Genomic DNA, 18,340 nt, shown 5'->3' with positions numbered 1-18,340 from the left:
TAGGTGGTGACAGATGAAAATAAAATATTAATGTCCTTGGGCCAGCTCCAATTGTCCTGAGTTGTATCTTGCCACTGGACCCAGATGTGTCTGGGTGAGGCTGGTGACTTTGCACTGTCCTGCCTCTCTTAAATCCAATTCACTTGCAGGTCAAGACATCAACTTTCTGGTCCTTTTCTAGATTAAAGGACAAAGAACTTTAATTTCTTTATCAAGGACTTTTTTCTTCACGGAATTTAAATTCTAGGAAGTAAAATAAAGTATATAAAATTGGTGAAAAATAAGAACAATATATCATAATGTAAAATACCTGTAAAAGGAAAAAATAGGGAGATCAGTGGGTCTAGTGATATCATGGATGAGTTTGTTTTAATATTGAAGATACGTCATTGATATGCAGACATTTTGTATAGTTGACTTATTTTTAAAGAAATCTCTATTCCCCCCCCCACCTTACCTCAAGGAAAATGCAAAGTAAAATTGTACTTTTATATATTTACTTTTCCTTGTCCATATTTCTTACAAATTTGTTAAGCTTAAAATCTTGTTGAAAAATTGATAATTCATCCCATCACTAGTTTTTTTTTCCCTATTGGGAATACCTTTAATGACAATAAATGCTATACATCATGTATTGATGATACCTAGGGTACATAATCTGGCAAGGGAAAATTTTGGAAAATAACTTTGTTCTAATACTACCTCATATGAATCGCCTTTCCTAGTGTTTTCACTTGTGCCTCACTCTCAAAATTACCTCTTATTTATTTTGTATATATTTGCACAATTTTATGCAGCACATTTCATTAGAATGTTCGCTTAAGGAATTTTATTTATTTTTAGGGTAAATAATTTATTAAATGATCATAAAGGATATTTTCTTACACCCAAATAAACTAAACATTAAAATTAATTTTAAAAATTAATCACATTTTGCTTAAACTTTAAACAATCAGATATGGAAAGAAAATTTTTTTGGAAGACATTATTCTGCATATACCTAAGCACCCCGAGCATCAAGAACCCTAGGATGTTTCCTTTTTTATCTTTGTATTCCCAGTAATTGTCACACAATACAGACTTGAGAAATGCTTGCTAATTGATTATCCAGTTTAGCTTTATTTGATTCAAATGCTCTGTGGCTTCTATAGCAGATAAATATCAACTAAACATGTGACTAATCATTTATTTTGCCGTATCACAAAGGTTTGGTTATCAGAATTTCTGGATTGTGTTAATACCAGTTGTATCTGTAATGTGATTCCGTGCAATAAATCAAAGAATTTTGGTATAGTATAGTATTAGTATTGTAGTTTAGTATTATAGTGTAGTGTAGTGTAGTGTAGTGTAGTGTAGTGTAGTGTAGTGTAGTATAATAATGGTATAGTTATATATATATATATATATATATATATATATATATATATATGAATTTCTTCTCACCTCCCTCCATTTTAAACATGCAGCATATATGTCAAGCAGATTTTATTTTATTCAGATTAGTCAGTAGATTCTTCTCTTTGCATAAGATGTTTTCTGTTTCTCAGTTCTTAATTTGTTCTTCAAATTCTGAAAAATTTATTATTTTAGCAGAAATAGTGGATTTGTTAATTACAACTTACTTTCCTTTTGAAGTGTATAATTCAATGTGCAATTTTAAAAGTTGTTCCTGACTGTGATTCCTACTGTGTATATTAAAAATTATTTAATGACCTTTTCTTTTACTTTCTTTTTCGGGAGGGGGAATAGGGTTTGTTTTTCATATCTCTACATCCCTTCTTTCCCTCTCCTTGTTCATAGGGAAAAGAAAAAGAAAAGCAAAACTTATTTTCAAAATACATGTTAGTCAGTCAAAATAAATTCCCATATTGGTTATGTCCAAAAAGATAGGTCTTATTCTGCAACTTGCCCCTACCACCTCCCTGTAAGGAGGTGAGAAACAATTTTTTACAATGGTCTTCTAGAATCCAAATTGGTCATTACATTTATAGTGTTTTAATCTTTCAAAAATTGTTAACATTTGCAGTATTGTTGTTATAAAAATTAGTCTTCTGGTTTTGCTTGTTTCAATCACTCCAAAAATGGAAGTCTTTTCATTTCTCTGAAGCCATCCTTTTCATCATTTTTCATGTCACAATAATATTTCATTATATTAACATGCCATATTCGTTTACCCAATTCCTCAATTATTGATGAACTTCCCCTTAGTTTCCAATTCTTTGCCTCTACAGAAAGACCTGATATAAATATTTGGTAAGTGTTGTTCATATGATTTTAACTATATTGGAATTATATGCAAAATTTAAATTTTATATAATTTAAGTTTCCCACTTTATCTTTTTGATCCTTCTTATTTTTTTGGTTATGAACTCTTCTATTAGAAATCCTGAAAGAGAATTTTTTCCTTGCTTCTGTGGTAAATGAGATTTTTTATATCTAAGTCATATCTGTTTGAAGTTTATCTTGGTGTATATATAGTGTGAAATATTTGTCTGTACTTAACTTCTGACTGATTGCTTTCAATTTTACTATTCAGCCTTTGTCAAACGGTTAGGCTAATAAAGACCCTTACCCAATTGTTAGAGGTGTTTTAAGTTTATTAAATACTTTGCTATTATACTCATTTGTTGCGGTGCAGCAGCAATTCTAAACAAATCAACTAATATTTATCTTATACTTTAGTTGGAAAATATTTTGCAAATATCACTTTTCCTCATACCAGCTCTAGATAAAATTTTTAAGATTTCTGGTGCCTGTTCATTTTTGCCTTTATTTCATGTTTTATTTTTCAAAAACAAATTTGGCCAGATTTGAGCCTTCATATTGGATATATAGCATATTCTTTTCAGTTAAAATATGAGAAAAAACTGTTTTTAAAAGATGTTTTGATAACTTTTACTTATTAGACTGTACAATTTCAATCAGAAAACATGCATGAGAATACTGAGGCCTCAGACTTCAAGGAAAAATTAATAATAATGACATAAAAAACTTTCAAAATTTATTGTAATAATTATCTCAGATTATTTTATTCTATAGATATTTTAGGTATTTTTGCATATACATATTGTTGACATAAAATCCCTTCATTGAATGAATGATAATTTTGATCTATTGTGATTTTCAAAATTGAGAATGTATTTGATTTTGAAACTTCTAAGAGATTTATGACTCATAGTCTCTTAAAGGGTAAACTGTTTAATTTCTATGTAACTATTGCTTTTCCTATTCATTTTCTATAAAATTGAGACTTGTTCCTCTGCACAATATATATGACCCTAAAATATTACTCAATCTTGAAATCAAAATAAACTTTTAAAAATTATATCTTCTTTTTAGATTATTATCTCAAAATATTTGCATAACTAATCACTACAACATAGGATCATTTTTTTTCTCTTTGGGTCCATATAATTAAAAACCAATATCAATGGCACAATTAAACTAAATACCTAAGACCAGGAAGTCATTCACTTCAACATGCATTAAGTACATACTGAATGATAAGTGTGTACATAAAGAGTGAAAAAAGCTTTTTAAAATAGAGATAGGAAATAAAAGGGTTTTTTTGGGGGGGGTATATAAGCTCAAGATTGCATTCCAGAGGGAATAAAATTGGTTAATAAACTAATTATAAAAGTATGTATAGGTGATTTCAAATTGGAGAGGACATTTAGACTCAGGGATGGGAGAAGGCAAGAGGTAGAATCAGAAAAGTACTCATGTATAAGGTGACAACTGAACTGAGTTCTGAAGGAAACTTGGTATTTTATAAGGTAGAAATAAACAGGGAAGGAGTACATTCTAGATATTTGCTGAGGTAGAGAGACAGGGGATGGAATATCAAATATATGGGGAAAACCTAGTAGACTTTTTTGACTAGATTTGGAGAGAGTGCATGAATGGAAGTTATAAGATAAATGATTGAAAAAAAGTAGATGGGAGTCAGATTGTGATCCTTTCAATGCTAGGCTGAAAGTGTTTATATTTTATCCCACCAACTAGAGAGGAGCTTTAAAGATTTTTTTGAATAAGGGATGTTTAAATATTTGTTAGATTCACTGATGCTTCCCTTGATAGCAGAAAAAAATTCCAAGTGCTTATAAGATAAAATGTCTTAACAATGGAGGGAAAAAGGAAGAGTTGGAATAAGTCAGTAGGTTTTCTAGACAAAAGGTGAAGGTGAAGCAGGTAAAAAGAGTGTGATCTTGCCAACTTGTTAGCAGCAGAGGCATACTGTCCAAAATGCGACCCCCTATGGGTTTACTAAATGCTTTGATAAATGAAGCTAAGCTACCACAGAGCTTTCACTTAATGACAAATCAAAATATCTGTCATTCCAATAAAATCTTTTAAAAGTAAGATTGGACAGCCCAGCCCCGCATTAGACTACTTTTCCCCTAAGTTGTATGCTGTTTTCTTCAAAATATATGCCTCATAAAAACTGAAAAGTAGTTATTAGTATAACTTTCAAAATCTATGCCTCATAAATGGTGACAAATAGTTATTAGTATAAGTGAAAATAAACAAGTTAGTATATTAATGAAAATTCATAAAATAAATCCTCATATATAGAGAACTAGATTAAAAATAAAAAGTAATAGCACTAGAAGAAAAATGCAATAAAACCTAGAGTTCAGAACAGTTCTCCTATAAGATGGTACTTGAATTACACCTCGAATAAAACTGAATTCTTAGAGATGCACATGTGGATCAAATGTGTTCTGAGCATGGAGGTTAGTGTAAAGTCACAAAAATGATCATTGACATGTTGATTTTAGGACACAGCTAGTAGGAAAGTTGACCAGAATGAAGAATGTTTTACAAGTAGTAGTATGAAATTAATCTAGACATTAAGTGGGAGATAGATTATGGAGGATTTTAAATACCAGATTGAAAATTGTGTATTTTATTCTAGAGGTAATAGGGAGCTACTGAAAATTTTTGAGTAGATAAAATAATCTGATGTAGTTTATAGAAACATGTATTTGGCAGCTAATAGATTAAATAGAGAATCAGAATTCGGTTAGGAATTTATTCCATTTCCATATCACTTCTCCCATCTCTTCTCTTGTTAACTCACCCAGCCTCTGTTCTAGTTCAAGTCCTCATCTCTAGGATGTAGAGTTCTTTGAGTGGACAGATGGGAGAAATAATATGAAGATGGAATTGATGAGGTTTGACTGACTTGATTGAATATGAGAGTTCGTTTGGGAGAGAAATCATTGAAGGGTAAGATTTAACAGAAAAAAAGTAAGCTTGGTGTAGAGATGGTTTGTTTTCTTAAGTATGAAAAGTTGAATGGGCATTCTACCTTTTTAGTATGATTTTAATATTATTGACTATTATTATTATACTATTAACTAATATTAACCTAAATACTCATTTAAAAAAACCCTTAATCTAATTTTTGTTATACCCATGTGAAACACTTAGAAATTGTATTTTGAGAGATAAGTAATCAAGTTAGCTTAGCACTTGGTAAGAGTCATAAAACTAGTTTTTGTCAGAGTCCAGGGTAAAATTTTAGTTTTGAACTATTCTGGCTATTTTTTATTTGATCATCTATTTTATTTTTGATAGGTAGAATTATGTTAGAAACTTCCAAAGATAATTGCATGAACACTTTGTCAGGGTTAAGCCTTAAATGCTAGTTTGTTGAAATTTCTTATCTTTTCCAGTTTATTTCTCAGTGACCTGTATGTTTTTCCCCTACTAAGCATAAAGGAAGTAAAGCTATCTGGACAGTATAATATACAAAAACATGTTCTGGTTTTTTTTTCTTTCCCCTCTGACATGACAAGTAACACTAATCTATTAATTTTTCTTGAATAGAGTTGAAAACAATTGCATATGATTTTTAGAGCACGAAATGACTTATCTTTCCTTTCTGACTCTTGTTAATTTCTGTGAATGTATATATACATTCTTTATACATATGTACTATTCTGTATACACTTGAATTCTTAGTTACTTCCTTTGATTTGTATTTTGTGAATGACCAAATATATTTTGTATAGTTATTTAACACAAGGTTAGGTCCTGTTTCAGTGAGAAATTTCCAATTTAAAATAGGAACTTTTCTCTGTTCATCAAACCAGGGAGTACCCAACATTGTTCAAAATCTTAGTTATTATTACTAAATACATTCTATTTGATATACACGTTATGTAGATTTTGTCTTTAAAGATGTCAGATGCGGTAAAGGCTAATTTTATATTTCATGAATTTAAAAAAAATAGTAGCATTGTTCTAGTTATTTTAGAAGTTTATTATAAAGAAGAAAATGAACCTTGGGAATCAACCACTGCTGTGTTTCAGTATGTATATACTAACTTTCTTCTTGTTGCTTGTTATTGTTATTAATTTTTTAAATAATCCATTCATGTTAGGTCTATCCAATGACATGAGTAGTCTACCCAACACATTCTGCTATCACTTCTTAAACACATTGTAGTCCATCTTCTTTTAAGTTATACCTTTCTTTGATAGTATTGATTATCCTGCTTCTTCATAATTTATTGTCTGTAATATATTTTAGCCAATTCCCAACCACCAAGCACCACTCCATTGGCCTCTGGGTGGCAGTCATCTGTAATTCTTTGGAGATGATGATATTCTGCAACTAGCATTCCTATATTATCACTGAAAGGATATTGATATTAAAAAAGATGGACATTTATTTCAAGTACACATTTGAACTACATTCAGACACGGCACACATTCACATGGACACAGACAGACACACATACATACAAAAAACACACATTCTTCAGATTGTTTATCCAACTGTATTTCCTAGTCTAGAAGATAAGTATTTTTTCATCCTGGCTAATGAAGAGAAAAAAAGAAGTCCTTGGTAGGATTTCTTGCATCCCCTTTAAAAAAAAGAGTAGATGTTTTCTACTGTTCAGCTTGCTTCTTGTGCCTTGTGATATAAGATTTTCTGCTTCCACAGAAGTTCTACTCTGATGCCCCATTGTGGCATGGAGGTGACCCTGGGTTCTCAAAGGTTTTACCAGTGGAATGCAAGCTCTGACAGCTTCTATCAAGCTGGAAAGCTAAAGTATGGTCTAATTGACAAACTCTTGCCTTTGTGGCCAGCCTCGCCAGATATGGAGAGGTTCAACTCTAATAGGTTGGATCACTAGGTGAGGAATGCTTTTTCATTCATTCATAGTAATTGGAAGAGGGAGTAAATGAATATTATTTAGCTATAGTAACATATTGAATTTTTAAATTTGTAATCCCAAATCACTTAAAAGCTATTAAAATAGCTTTAGAACACTAAAGAAATTGACTTTTCAAATTTTAAGACTATTTACTTCCATTCTAGTCTTTTAAAAAATCCAAGTCCTTAAATTATGTGTGAAAATTCTGTAGCAGATCTAAAGTTAATGCCTTAACAAATATTAGTAAGAATAGCTAAATTTATATAATACTTTTAAAATTTGCAGTATGCTTTAATTATATTAGTTTAACTGATCCTCACAAACACCTTGTGATGTAGGTGTTATTATTATTATTATGTTCGTTTTGCAGATGAGAAAAGGGATGAGATATTTGAATAATTTAATGGCTGAAACAGGATTAAAAACTCAGTAGTAGTAGATGTAAAGTTATGCTCCTTTCCCCCTCCCCTCCCCAAACAAAGTTACATATAACAAAGAAATGATTCTCCTCACTTATTTATTTTTAACTGTAGATACAAATTAATATATTTAACTTTTTAATTGAAAATGAACTCTTTCGACCAGTTAAAATATCGTACTTTAATCACATTACAGGACTAAAGAATTAGGGAATTACTTTAGATACTAGATGGAAATTGCTTGTTTTTTCCCTTAATCTTTTTTTTTTGTTCTGAGCATAATTAATAATATGAGTATTTTCATTTATATGATAGAACAGAAAAAGAATCACATAAAACTAGAGATTTTTGTCATATAGTTTGTTTTTATGTACATAATAAAGTATTTTTCCCCTTAATCTTTTTCTTTGTTCTGAGCTTACTCCCAATAATCTGAGCGTTTTCATTTATATGAAAGAACAGGAAAAAAAATCACATAAAACTAGAGATTTTTGTAATAAGTTTGTTTTTTATGTACATAATAAATTTGATCTGTAGCTTTCATCTGTCCTAGTTGTTCCTCTTTCTGACCTTCAAAACAATCTTGTGCTTCTTTCTGGCCTTCAAAGCAATGTTATTTGAAAATGAATTAATGTTTCATTTAAAAACAGCAAATGTAGAGGTAGATTCAGTGTAGAGGAACTTGATTGATCAGTAGAGAATACTATTAACTAGATTACAGCTGGAATCTAAGAAGTGCAGTGTAAAGAGTGCCAAGCTTAGAGACAGGAAGACCTGAGTTCAAAATACAGCCTTAGATATTTATTGTGTCTCTGAACAAATCACTTAATCCTGTTTGCCTCACTTTCCTTATCTATAAAATGATCTGGAAAAGGAAATGGCAAATCCCTCTATGCTATGAAAAACCCAATTGTAATCAAGAGTCAGACATGATTGAAATGACTAAACAATAGATTATACAGCTGTTAAGTATAAAAGGTACCTAAAGAAGGTGTAGGGAAAAGTACTCAATTTACAGAATTAGGAAGATAAATAGAATGTTAGGTCCATGAAGTCAGGAACTGATTTTTTTTTTCCATGTGTCCCTAGTATATAGGATTACTTCAAACATGACAAATACTTACTTGCAAATATTACTGCATTGATTAAATAAAAGCCATCCTACAAATTTGTCAATTCAGTCCATTACATCAATTTTGCCATACCTCTAGATTTTGTTCGAAGTCCTCTACAAAATATTCAGTTACAAATTTCATTTGTAGAACTTTGGTTTTTTTTTTTAACTTTTGCAAGGCAGTGGGGTTTAGTGACTTACCCAAGGTCACGTAACTAGATAATTTTAAGTGTCCGAAGCCAGGGTTTTGAACTCGGGTCCTCCTGACTTCAGGACTGATGTTCTATCCACTATGCCATCTAGTTGCCCCTATTGCAAGAATTTTAAAAAATAATTTCTCATTTAGAGAGCTCTTCTTCATCTTTATAGATCAATGTTGCTTTCAGCCTTTGGACTTCCAAATTAGAAAAGATTCAATGGCCCAAGAAGGAAAATATTACCTAAATTAATTAATTCAAAGCAATTTGAATCCTTTTTAGAATTGACCAAAAATAAATTAAACCACTTACTTCCCAAGGAAAATTTTTTCTTTTGTGTGCTGACCCCATCTCTATTGTAATAATGTTTTTACAAGGAAATTCTACTATCCTATTGCTGGTCTCTATAAAACTAATTTCCCCAAGGAGAGATAGTAGCTAAAGTATTGTAAAGTTAAAATTTTCTAAGTATGCTTTTTGTCTTTTTTTTTTCTAGAGGGTAATAATGTGATGAATAGAATGTTGGAATTATGAATCAGAAAAGACCTGGGCTTGCATCCCTTCTGAAGATAATTAGCTGTGTGACTTCTGGCTGGTCTTTTTTGAGCCTCAGTCCATTTGTTAAATGGAGATAATATTTTTACAATACCAATTTTGAAATATTGTTTTGAGATTCAAATGAGATAAATCATGTAACATACTTAGTAAACTTGAAAGTTTTATTATTATTATTATTATTATTGATATTTTATCATCAGTAAGATAATCAGATGTCATGGAGAGTATAAAGTGGAAGAAAATGGAGATTTTCAGTTTAGGTCCTTCATTTACACACTGTACACACCCACACCTACTTACAAATGTGTAAACTAATGTGTGTTTATACTCACATGTACATGTGTATACATGGATGTATAAATCTTGTCTCCTAATCTCTTTGAACCTCAATGCTCTCATTGGAAAAATAAATAATCCTTAATTTAAAAAAAAGTTCTTAAAACTTGAAAGAGTAATTAAAGTAGTATTGATGCCAGATGGAGAATTATACCAATATACTTGACCCTAATTTCTTCATTTGTAAAATGAGAGGTTTGGAGGAGTTAGACATAAAGTTCCCTCAAGCTCTAAATTTATCAACCTTTGAGGGTTTAGTTGTGATTGTGGTCCTGTCTTAGTTAAAAACTTCCTCTACATACTTCTGGAAGAATTTCAAGTCAAAAAACTAATGGTAGGGGTAGCTAGGTGGCACAGTGGATAGAGCACTGGCCCTGGAGTCAGGAGTACCCGAGTTCAAATTTTGCCTCAGACATTTACTAATTACCTAGCTGTGTGGCCTTGGGCAAGCCACTTAACCCCATTGCTTTGCAAAAAACCCCAAAAGACAAAAAACTAATTGATAGAAGCATGAGATCCCTAATTCACACAAAACAGTGCTGTTTGTCATTCTTAGATTATGAATACTTACATAATCCTCAACTCCTAGACTATTTTGAAAGTATTGGTGTCAGTTGTTATGTGGTCTGGCATATTAATGTTTTTTGTTCTTAATGATTATGTTGATCATGTTGAGAAGCATCAGGGCATACTTAAATCTCTGATAGAAATCCTTTTGATCATGTTAAAATTTAAAAACATGCTAACTTATGTACTCATAATATTTTTGAGTTTATAGTATTATCATTGACTCAGTTTTCTTTTCTTTTGTTTTTTTGTTTGTTTTTTTTTTTTTTTTGCAAGGTTAAACGGGGTTAAGTGGCTTGCCCAAGGCCACACAGCTAGGTAATTAGTAAGTGTCTGAGACCGGATTTGAACCCAGGTACTCCTGACTCCAGGGTCGGTGCTTTATCCATTGCACCACCTAGCCACCCCTCAGTTTTATTTTCTTAAAAAAAGATTTTGGTATATTTTTTTTTCTGCTTCAGTTTTTTAGAACAATTTGTGTGGTATAGTTATTAATTGTTCTTTACAAGTTTATCATAGAGTTTGTTTTAACTCCATTTACACAAGAGTTTTTTTGGATAGTTCTTTTATAGCTAATTTTAAGTTCCTTTTGGATATGCATTTTTATGGGGTCTCATGTTAATTTGTTATTTTTTAAAAAAAGGCAGATGAATGAATGAAAAAGCATTTGCTTAGTGAGTCTAAATTCACATAAACTTTCATTTCTTTAAATTTCAGTTTTGCCAACATGATTATCCATAGTAATACTTTTTTTTTTAATTTTTGCAAGACAATGGGGTTAAGTGGCTTGCCTAAGGCCACACAGCTAGGTAATTATTAAGTGTCTGAGGCCAGATTTGAACTCGGGTACTCCTGATTCCAGGGCTTGTGCTCTTATCCACTATGCCACCTAGTTGCCCCATAGTAATACTTTTAATTCTTTTTATTTTCTGTTGTGATTTTTACCTTGTTTTTACATTTTCTTAATCTTATTATCCTTTCTCCTTTTCATAAGATTTATTAAGTTAAAGATTTATCAGTTTTGTAACATCCAAATTAATCTTCTTTCTGCCTTGGCACATACTATATTTCAAGCAAACTGTACTGTTTGCTTTTCCCTTTGAGATTTTTATGATCATCTCATTGCTTTTGCACAGTCTGTTTTGCATACCTAGAACACACTAGCCCCTTGCCACCATATATGGGAATTCTTTCTCAGTTCCCTCTAATTTAGAGGACTTTTCCCCTATACATTTTAGTATGTGTACTTATTTGCATGGTAAATGTTGCCATTCTTCCTGAAGAATATAAGCTCTTTAAGATTAGTTCTATTTTTAATTGTCTTTTTATCTCTGGTGCCCTGTACTTAGTTTTGTGATTAATGTATTCATTTAAAAAAATCTTAACACATTTTAATATTGTAAAATATTATAGCAGGTATATTTTATCGGAAGACATGCATAATTTAGAAGAATCTGTGAAATCAGAAACTCTGGGTCTAGATAATTCTCTCTATATCTTCCTCTTCTTTTTCAGTGAAATGGGTGAATTGGATTAAAGCATCTCTCAGATTCCTTCTATCCCAATGCTTAATGATCCCCAGAGTAACTCTACCTCAGTCTTGTCAAGGTCCCCATCATCCTCCTTCATAGGAAAGAATCTCTCCTAAAACATTTTTGAACAAGTGGTGTCCATACTCTTGGTTGAGTAACTTCAGTAATAGAAACACATTATGTTGCATATATGGATAGTTTTTAGCATATGTGTTTTTGTTAAATCTTGAGTTCTAAATTTTTCTCCTTTCTCCCTTCCCTCCCCAAGACAGAAAGTAAGACTTCTTTTCTAACCAAATCTTTATACATGGATATAGTATCCCATTCCATTCCATCTTTAGTATATTTTGCTTTCTACTATCACCATTTTAATTTATCTTGACTCTGTCTCTTTGCTCCCTTAGTTCCTGCAAACATGCAATTGACCCTTTTCTCCTAGGTTTCATTGATATTCTTTTAAGTGCCAGATCCAATGGCTATTTCTGTATTCTCCTTGAAATTTCTGTAGTCTTTGATATTGGTTATCCTCTTCTTCTAGATATCCTTTCTAGGTTTTCTGCTTTCATGTTTCTCCTTTTAACCTGTCCTACCACACCTTCTCAGTCTTCCTTGCTGGATCTTCAAATCCACAACATGGCTAGTAATCATGGGATTCCCCAAGAGTTTCTCCTTTCTCTACATTACTTTATGTAAAGCTCTCTTTAGAACCACGGTCTCAGATATCATCTCTATGCAGAAAATTCTCAGAACTACTTTCCAACCTTTCCCTTGCTGCTGACCTCCAGTTAGCTATTTGACATCCTAAACTGAATATCTTATAAATATCTTAAACTTCAGCACATCTAAAACTGAATTCAGGATAATTTCCTCCAAAACTTTTCTTTTTTTCTAACTTCATTACTGTTGAAAATATCAGCATACAACACTTGCTTACTGTGATTACTATAATCTTAGTTTTGTTTACCTTTTTTATTGTTCTTATTTGAGTATTGAATGCATGAAATACTAACCTTAAAAAAAAAAAGAAAATGCCACCATCCAGTCACCTTGAATCTAGTTATATATATATATATATATATATATATATATATATATATATATATATATATATATAGTGAATCATCCAAATTAAAGACTCAATCATTAATCAGGATAGCTAAACCCTAGGGCAGGTGTTCCACAGCTTAGTTTATTAAATTCCTTAGCTTCTAACTATTGTACAAATGATAAGAAGATGATTGAGTTGGATGTGAGTTGAGATGCAATCCATGGTCTATTTTGATTTAGGTCCTGATAGATGTAAATAGTTTTTTTGTACCACTTAAATATGAAATTATCAGAGGAATCATTTGAAAGAGCCATAATTGGGGTGACTAGGTGGCACAAATGGATAGAGCACCGGCTGGCCTCAGACACTTAATAATTACCTAGCTGTGTGGCCTTGGGCAAGGCACTTAACCCCATTGCCTTGCAAACACTTAAAAAAAAAAGCCATAATTACATTACTATACTTGGAAGTATTGGGAATTGAGAATGCAGAAAAATTTTGCTAGTCTTAGCTCAGATTAGAGAATTTACCTTGGGAGCACACTTTGCTGAAGATGGATTACTACTACCTCAGAGTTGATTTAAAAAGAAGGTATTTATAACTGGAAAGAATCTTAGAGATAAATTAGCTAGCCCAATCCCTTTATTTGTGGAATTTGCCAAAGATTATATTGTTAGTAAGTGGTAGAATCAGGTTTAGAATCTTAACACTCTTTCTACATCCTAACACTAGTATTTATACTTCAATTCCCCCTTCCTAGCTACTTACCCCATTTTCCATCATTCACCCCTCTCTATCCCCTTCCTCCTACCTCCTACTCTCAAGTTTGGTCTTAAAAGTTAAGAAGCACTTTTTTATAGGTGTTGGCAATTTGCTCTTCAAAAATTGTACTCAGGATATAAAATTAACACTTGTACCCTCAAATAAAAACTTTTCTGTCTCTATAAAAAGCTGAGCTGAAAGTGTTTAAGGTCAAAGTATAGGGTTTTTAAGGAAAAAAAAGTTTGGCTAGGAATTTCTCAGTAATAAAGTGTTAACCATCATTTTGCAAATAAGGAAATTTAAGATTGCAAATTATACATCACTACATATTGTGGCATTTAAAAAGAACCATCTACAAAGAACTTAAGTGTTTCGTTTTTAAGTTATATTAAATAGATAGTTAATCAACTTTTCATAATAGGAAACAGAACAATTTTGTTAATTCTTTGTATTTTCACTTTTGTGGAATTTTTTTTTTCTTTTCTTAGGCCTTCCAGTGTTAAAACATGTCTTGACACCAAGAATAAAGGCAACATATGTTGCCTTTGACTGTATGAAGAATTACTTGGATGCAATTTATGATGTTACAGTAGCTTATGAAGGTACTGTGGATTCAATGGGAAAGAGAAAAGAAGCACCTTCTATGGCTGGTGAGTCTGGTATTCTCAATTTACTAATTTTATTTTATTTCTTAATGGAACCTTGAATGGTTGTATTATTTACAAAGATATTCAAATTATTCAAAAAAGTAATTTCTAAAAATTAAATTGAGGGGGTGGCTAGGTGATACAGTGGATAGAGAGCACTGACCCTGGAGTCAGGAGTACCTGAGTTCAAATCTGGCCTCAGACACTTAATAATTTCCTAGCTGTGTGGCCTTGGGCAAGCCACTTAACCCCATTGCCTTGCAAAAAATTAAAAAAAAAATTAAATTAAATTGAAATTAATGGTCTAATTTTCTAAGTTTAATACATACCTTAGAGTAACTTAATCATTTATAGGGCATAGACTAATTTGCATTCTATTTTAATGTTCTCATGATAGTGTGAAAATATTTTTCAAAAACTTAGTATGTTGCATTAGTGTTAATATGGAGTCCTTGAATTATATTTTACTGATATTTTACCATGAACCACACTGAAGCATATCAAATAGCTATTAGGCCTACAAGTATATATATATATGCCTTAACAAAGCAGAGAATTAACATGTAAATTGCTTTTGAGCAATCTTAAGTATTTCTACATAGATTTGTAGTTCAGATAATTTTCTTGCCTTGAAACGTTTATTTTTCATCTCTTTGTTCCTTCAAATTCTCCCACAATTATTAGTTTACATTCTTTTTGACCTGAATGTAAATCAGCTAAAGAGAAAAATATATATCAGCAAATGTAAATTACACATCCCTTCATATTTGGAGAGCACTGGCATGGCAATTTCTACATACAAAACTGAACAGAAAAAGATGACTGTAGTCTCTACTAAGTTTATTTTTTAAAAAATCTTTAAGGCAATTGGCTTTGAGTGACTTGCCCAAGGTCTCACAGCTAGGCAATTATTAAGTGTCTGAGGTCAGATTTGAACGGGCCGGTGCTCTGTCCACTGTGCCCTGTAGCTGCCCCAAGTTTATTGTTCAAAAAGAATTAATTTGTTACTTTGAAAGCTGTCCTTTTTTTGTTTTTTCCTCCAAACGTCATTCTTTTTCTTCTCTGGGAATTCTCTTATAAGTTTGTAGTATTGTTTTAATGATCATCCTCTTTTTCTTGTTATCTTTGGCAACACCATCTTTGCAACCTTCTACCTGATTTTCTAGGTAAAATTGAACTGCAATTATATATATGATAGTGGGGAAATATTTTTAAAATCACATTTTTTTAAAAAGGTTTTTGGAAATCAGATTGAGGAATTAAAAAGTGTTCCTATCCTTATTACTATTCTAGTCCTTTGGAATTTGCCCATGCTTTCTTTTTTTTTTGCAGATAAGCATTTATTTTTTTCTTTAATCTATTTACACATTACTAAAATATTCTTGTTTAAGAGTAAACATAATACCCCTTCCCCAACAAAAATATAAAACCTCATGAGAAATAAAGTAAAAGAAAGAGAAAAAAAAATGTGTTTTAGTCTGTGTTCTGATACCATCCATTCTGTCTCTGGTGGATCACTTTCTTTATCATAAGTCCATCATAGTAGTTACTTCTATATTTTTCCACAGTTGCTGTTGCTAATTATAATTCCCTTCATTCATTCCTTCCCACTACCATCTATTATATTTTCTCTCTTCCTTCACTCTGTCCTTTTTCAAAAATGTGCTGTGGGGCAGCCAAGTGGCACAGTAGACAGAGCACTGGCCCTGGGGCCAAGAGGCCCCAAGCCGACATCCCACTCCAGAGACCCAGAAACCATCCGGCCTGTGGTCCCAGACAGGGCCCCCAATCCCACCACCTTGCAAAAAAGTAAAAAAAAGAAAATGTGTTATATCTGACTATCCTCTCCTATGATCTACCCTCTCCTCTATCACCCTCCCCCTTCTCTCCTTTTTCCTCCAGATGTCTATACCCTATTGAAAGTGTATGCTGTTTCCTCTCTGAGCCATTTCTGATGACATTGAGGGTTCCCTCATTCCTCCTCATCTTTCCTCTTTTGTACCATTGCAAAAGCTACATGAAATACCTTAGTCTATTCTACCTCTCCTTTCTTCTTACTCCCAGTACATTTCCCTTTCAACCATTGACTCCATTTTTAAAATATATCTTCAAATTCAGCTCTCTCCTGCGTTTCATCTATTAAAAACTACTTCTACCTGCTCTATTAAATGAAAAGGTTTATGAGTATTATCAGTATCATCTTTCTATGCAGGCATACATGCAGTTCATCATCATTAAGTCCCTCATAATTTACCCTTCTCCTCCACTCTATGAGTCCTGTACTTGAAAGTCAAACTTTCTGTTCAGCTCTGGTTGTTTCAACAGGAACATTTGAAATTCTCGGCTCATTGAAATTCCATCTTTTCCCCTGGAAGAGGATGTTCAGTTTTTTGGGTAGTTGATTCTCGTTGCATTCCAAGCTCTTTTGCCTTCTGGAATATTACATTCAAAGCCCTTAATGTAGATACTGCTAGGATTTGTGTGATCCTGACTGCAGCTCCACAATACTTGAATTGTGTCCTTTTAAATTGTGTCCTTCTGGTTGCTTGTAATATTTTCTCTTTGACTTGGGAGTTCTGGAACTTGGCTATAATATTTCTAGGGGTTGTTTTTCTTTGGATCTCTTTCCAGGGGAGATTGGTGGATTCTCTCAGTTTCTATTTTAACCTTTCAGGCAGCCCAGTAATTTTTAAATTATCTTTCCTGGATCTGTTTTCCAGATCAGTTGTTTTTTCAGTGAGATATTTCATGTTTTCTTCTAACTTTTCATTCTTTTTTTTTTTTCCTTCAAGGTTTTTGCAAGGCAATGGGCTTAAGTGGCTTGCCCAAGGCCACACAGCTAGGTAATTATTAAGTGTCTCAGACCGGATTTGAACCCAGGTACTTGGGGCCGGTGCTCTATCCACGGTGCCACCTAGCTGCCCCTTAATTTTTCATTCTTTTGGTGTTGAACTATTATGTCTTGATTTCTCAAAGTCATCATCCTCCTTTAGCTCCATTCTACATCTGAAGGATTTGTTTTCCTCAGAGAGCTTTCTTATCTCCTTTCCATCTGGCCAGTTCTGCTTTTGAAAGCATTCATCTCAGTAACTTTTTGAACTGTTTTATCCATTTGACCTAAGCTGGTTTTTAACCTGTTATTTTCTTCAGCATTTTTTTTGGATCTCCTTGACTAAAGTGCTAACTTCATTTTCATGTTTTTCCTCCACCTCTCTCTCATTTCTTTTCCTAGTTTTTCTTCTATCTCCCTTTCTTGATTTTCAGAATCTTTTTATGATTCTGTTATAGCCTGAACCCTATTTCTTGGAGTCTTTAGGTGCAGAAGCTCATCTTCATATTGAGTATTTTGGCCATTCATGGGACCAAAGTAATTGTTTACGGTCAGGTTTCTTTTTTTTTTTTTTTTTCTATTTACTCATTTCCCCAGCCAGTGCCTGGTTTGGGGGTGCTTCCTGAGCTTTTTATTGGGGATCCCCCCACCCCCGCAAGGACCTGTGTGTGTGAGACTCTGATTGCTCTTCTGGTCTATAAATGACCACAAGCTCACCCCTCTGCCACAGGGCTGGGGGTGGGGGTTCCTGCTCTATGGGGGTGCCTAGACTGCGACCCGGGTGTGAATGTAGCCAAAGTCCCAGAGTCCTGTTCTAGGGACAGAGGATAGACCTCAGCAGTCTTCCTCCACGTCCTTACCTTTGGTGGGCACAGCTGCCTAGAGGCTCCTGCTGAGTGACTCCATGAGCCTGCTTCCATTTCCTGGATCTGGGCTGCCACGGCCACACTGAGTGCCTCAACCATGCTTAGGGTCTGGCAGAGGTCTCCCTGCTGATCTTCCAAGTTGTGCTTGGTGCTCCCTGAGGTACAGGTCAGGAAACTGCTTCTGCTGCAGGGACCTGGCACTCCCAGGCAACATGGGGCTATTCCTGGAAGATAAAGTTCCTTCGCTCAGGTGTGGTGCCAACTCTCCAACCCCATGGAAGAGTTTTCCCAC

At 33.0% G+C, this 18,340-nt stretch overlaps 1 protein-coding gene across 1 annotated transcript in view; it reads left to right on the top strand.

The window, feature by feature from the left end:
• The window catches only part of AGPAT5 (1-acylglycerol-3-phosphate O-acyltransferase 5), a 68,937-nt gene that overhangs the window by 35,702 nt on the left and 14,895 nt on the right, over positions 1–18,340 (top strand). Inside the window, exon 6 of the mRNA XM_074209525.1 lies at positions 14,194–14,355. Within this exon, the coding sequence (XP_074065626.1) occupies positions 14,194–14,355 (162 nt within the window). The remainder of the gene's footprint in view (positions 1–14,193; positions 14,356–18,340) is intronic.

This window comes from Macrotis lagotis, chromosome 1 (genome assembly GCF_037893015.1).
Source record: "Macrotis lagotis isolate mMagLag1 chromosome 1, bilby.v1.9.chrom.fasta, whole genome shotgun sequence".
NCBI classification, from domain to species: domain Eukaryota; kingdom Metazoa; phylum Chordata; class Mammalia; order Peramelemorphia; family Peramelidae; genus Macrotis; species Macrotis lagotis.
This window is presented reverse-complemented; position numbering and strand designations above follow the sequence as displayed.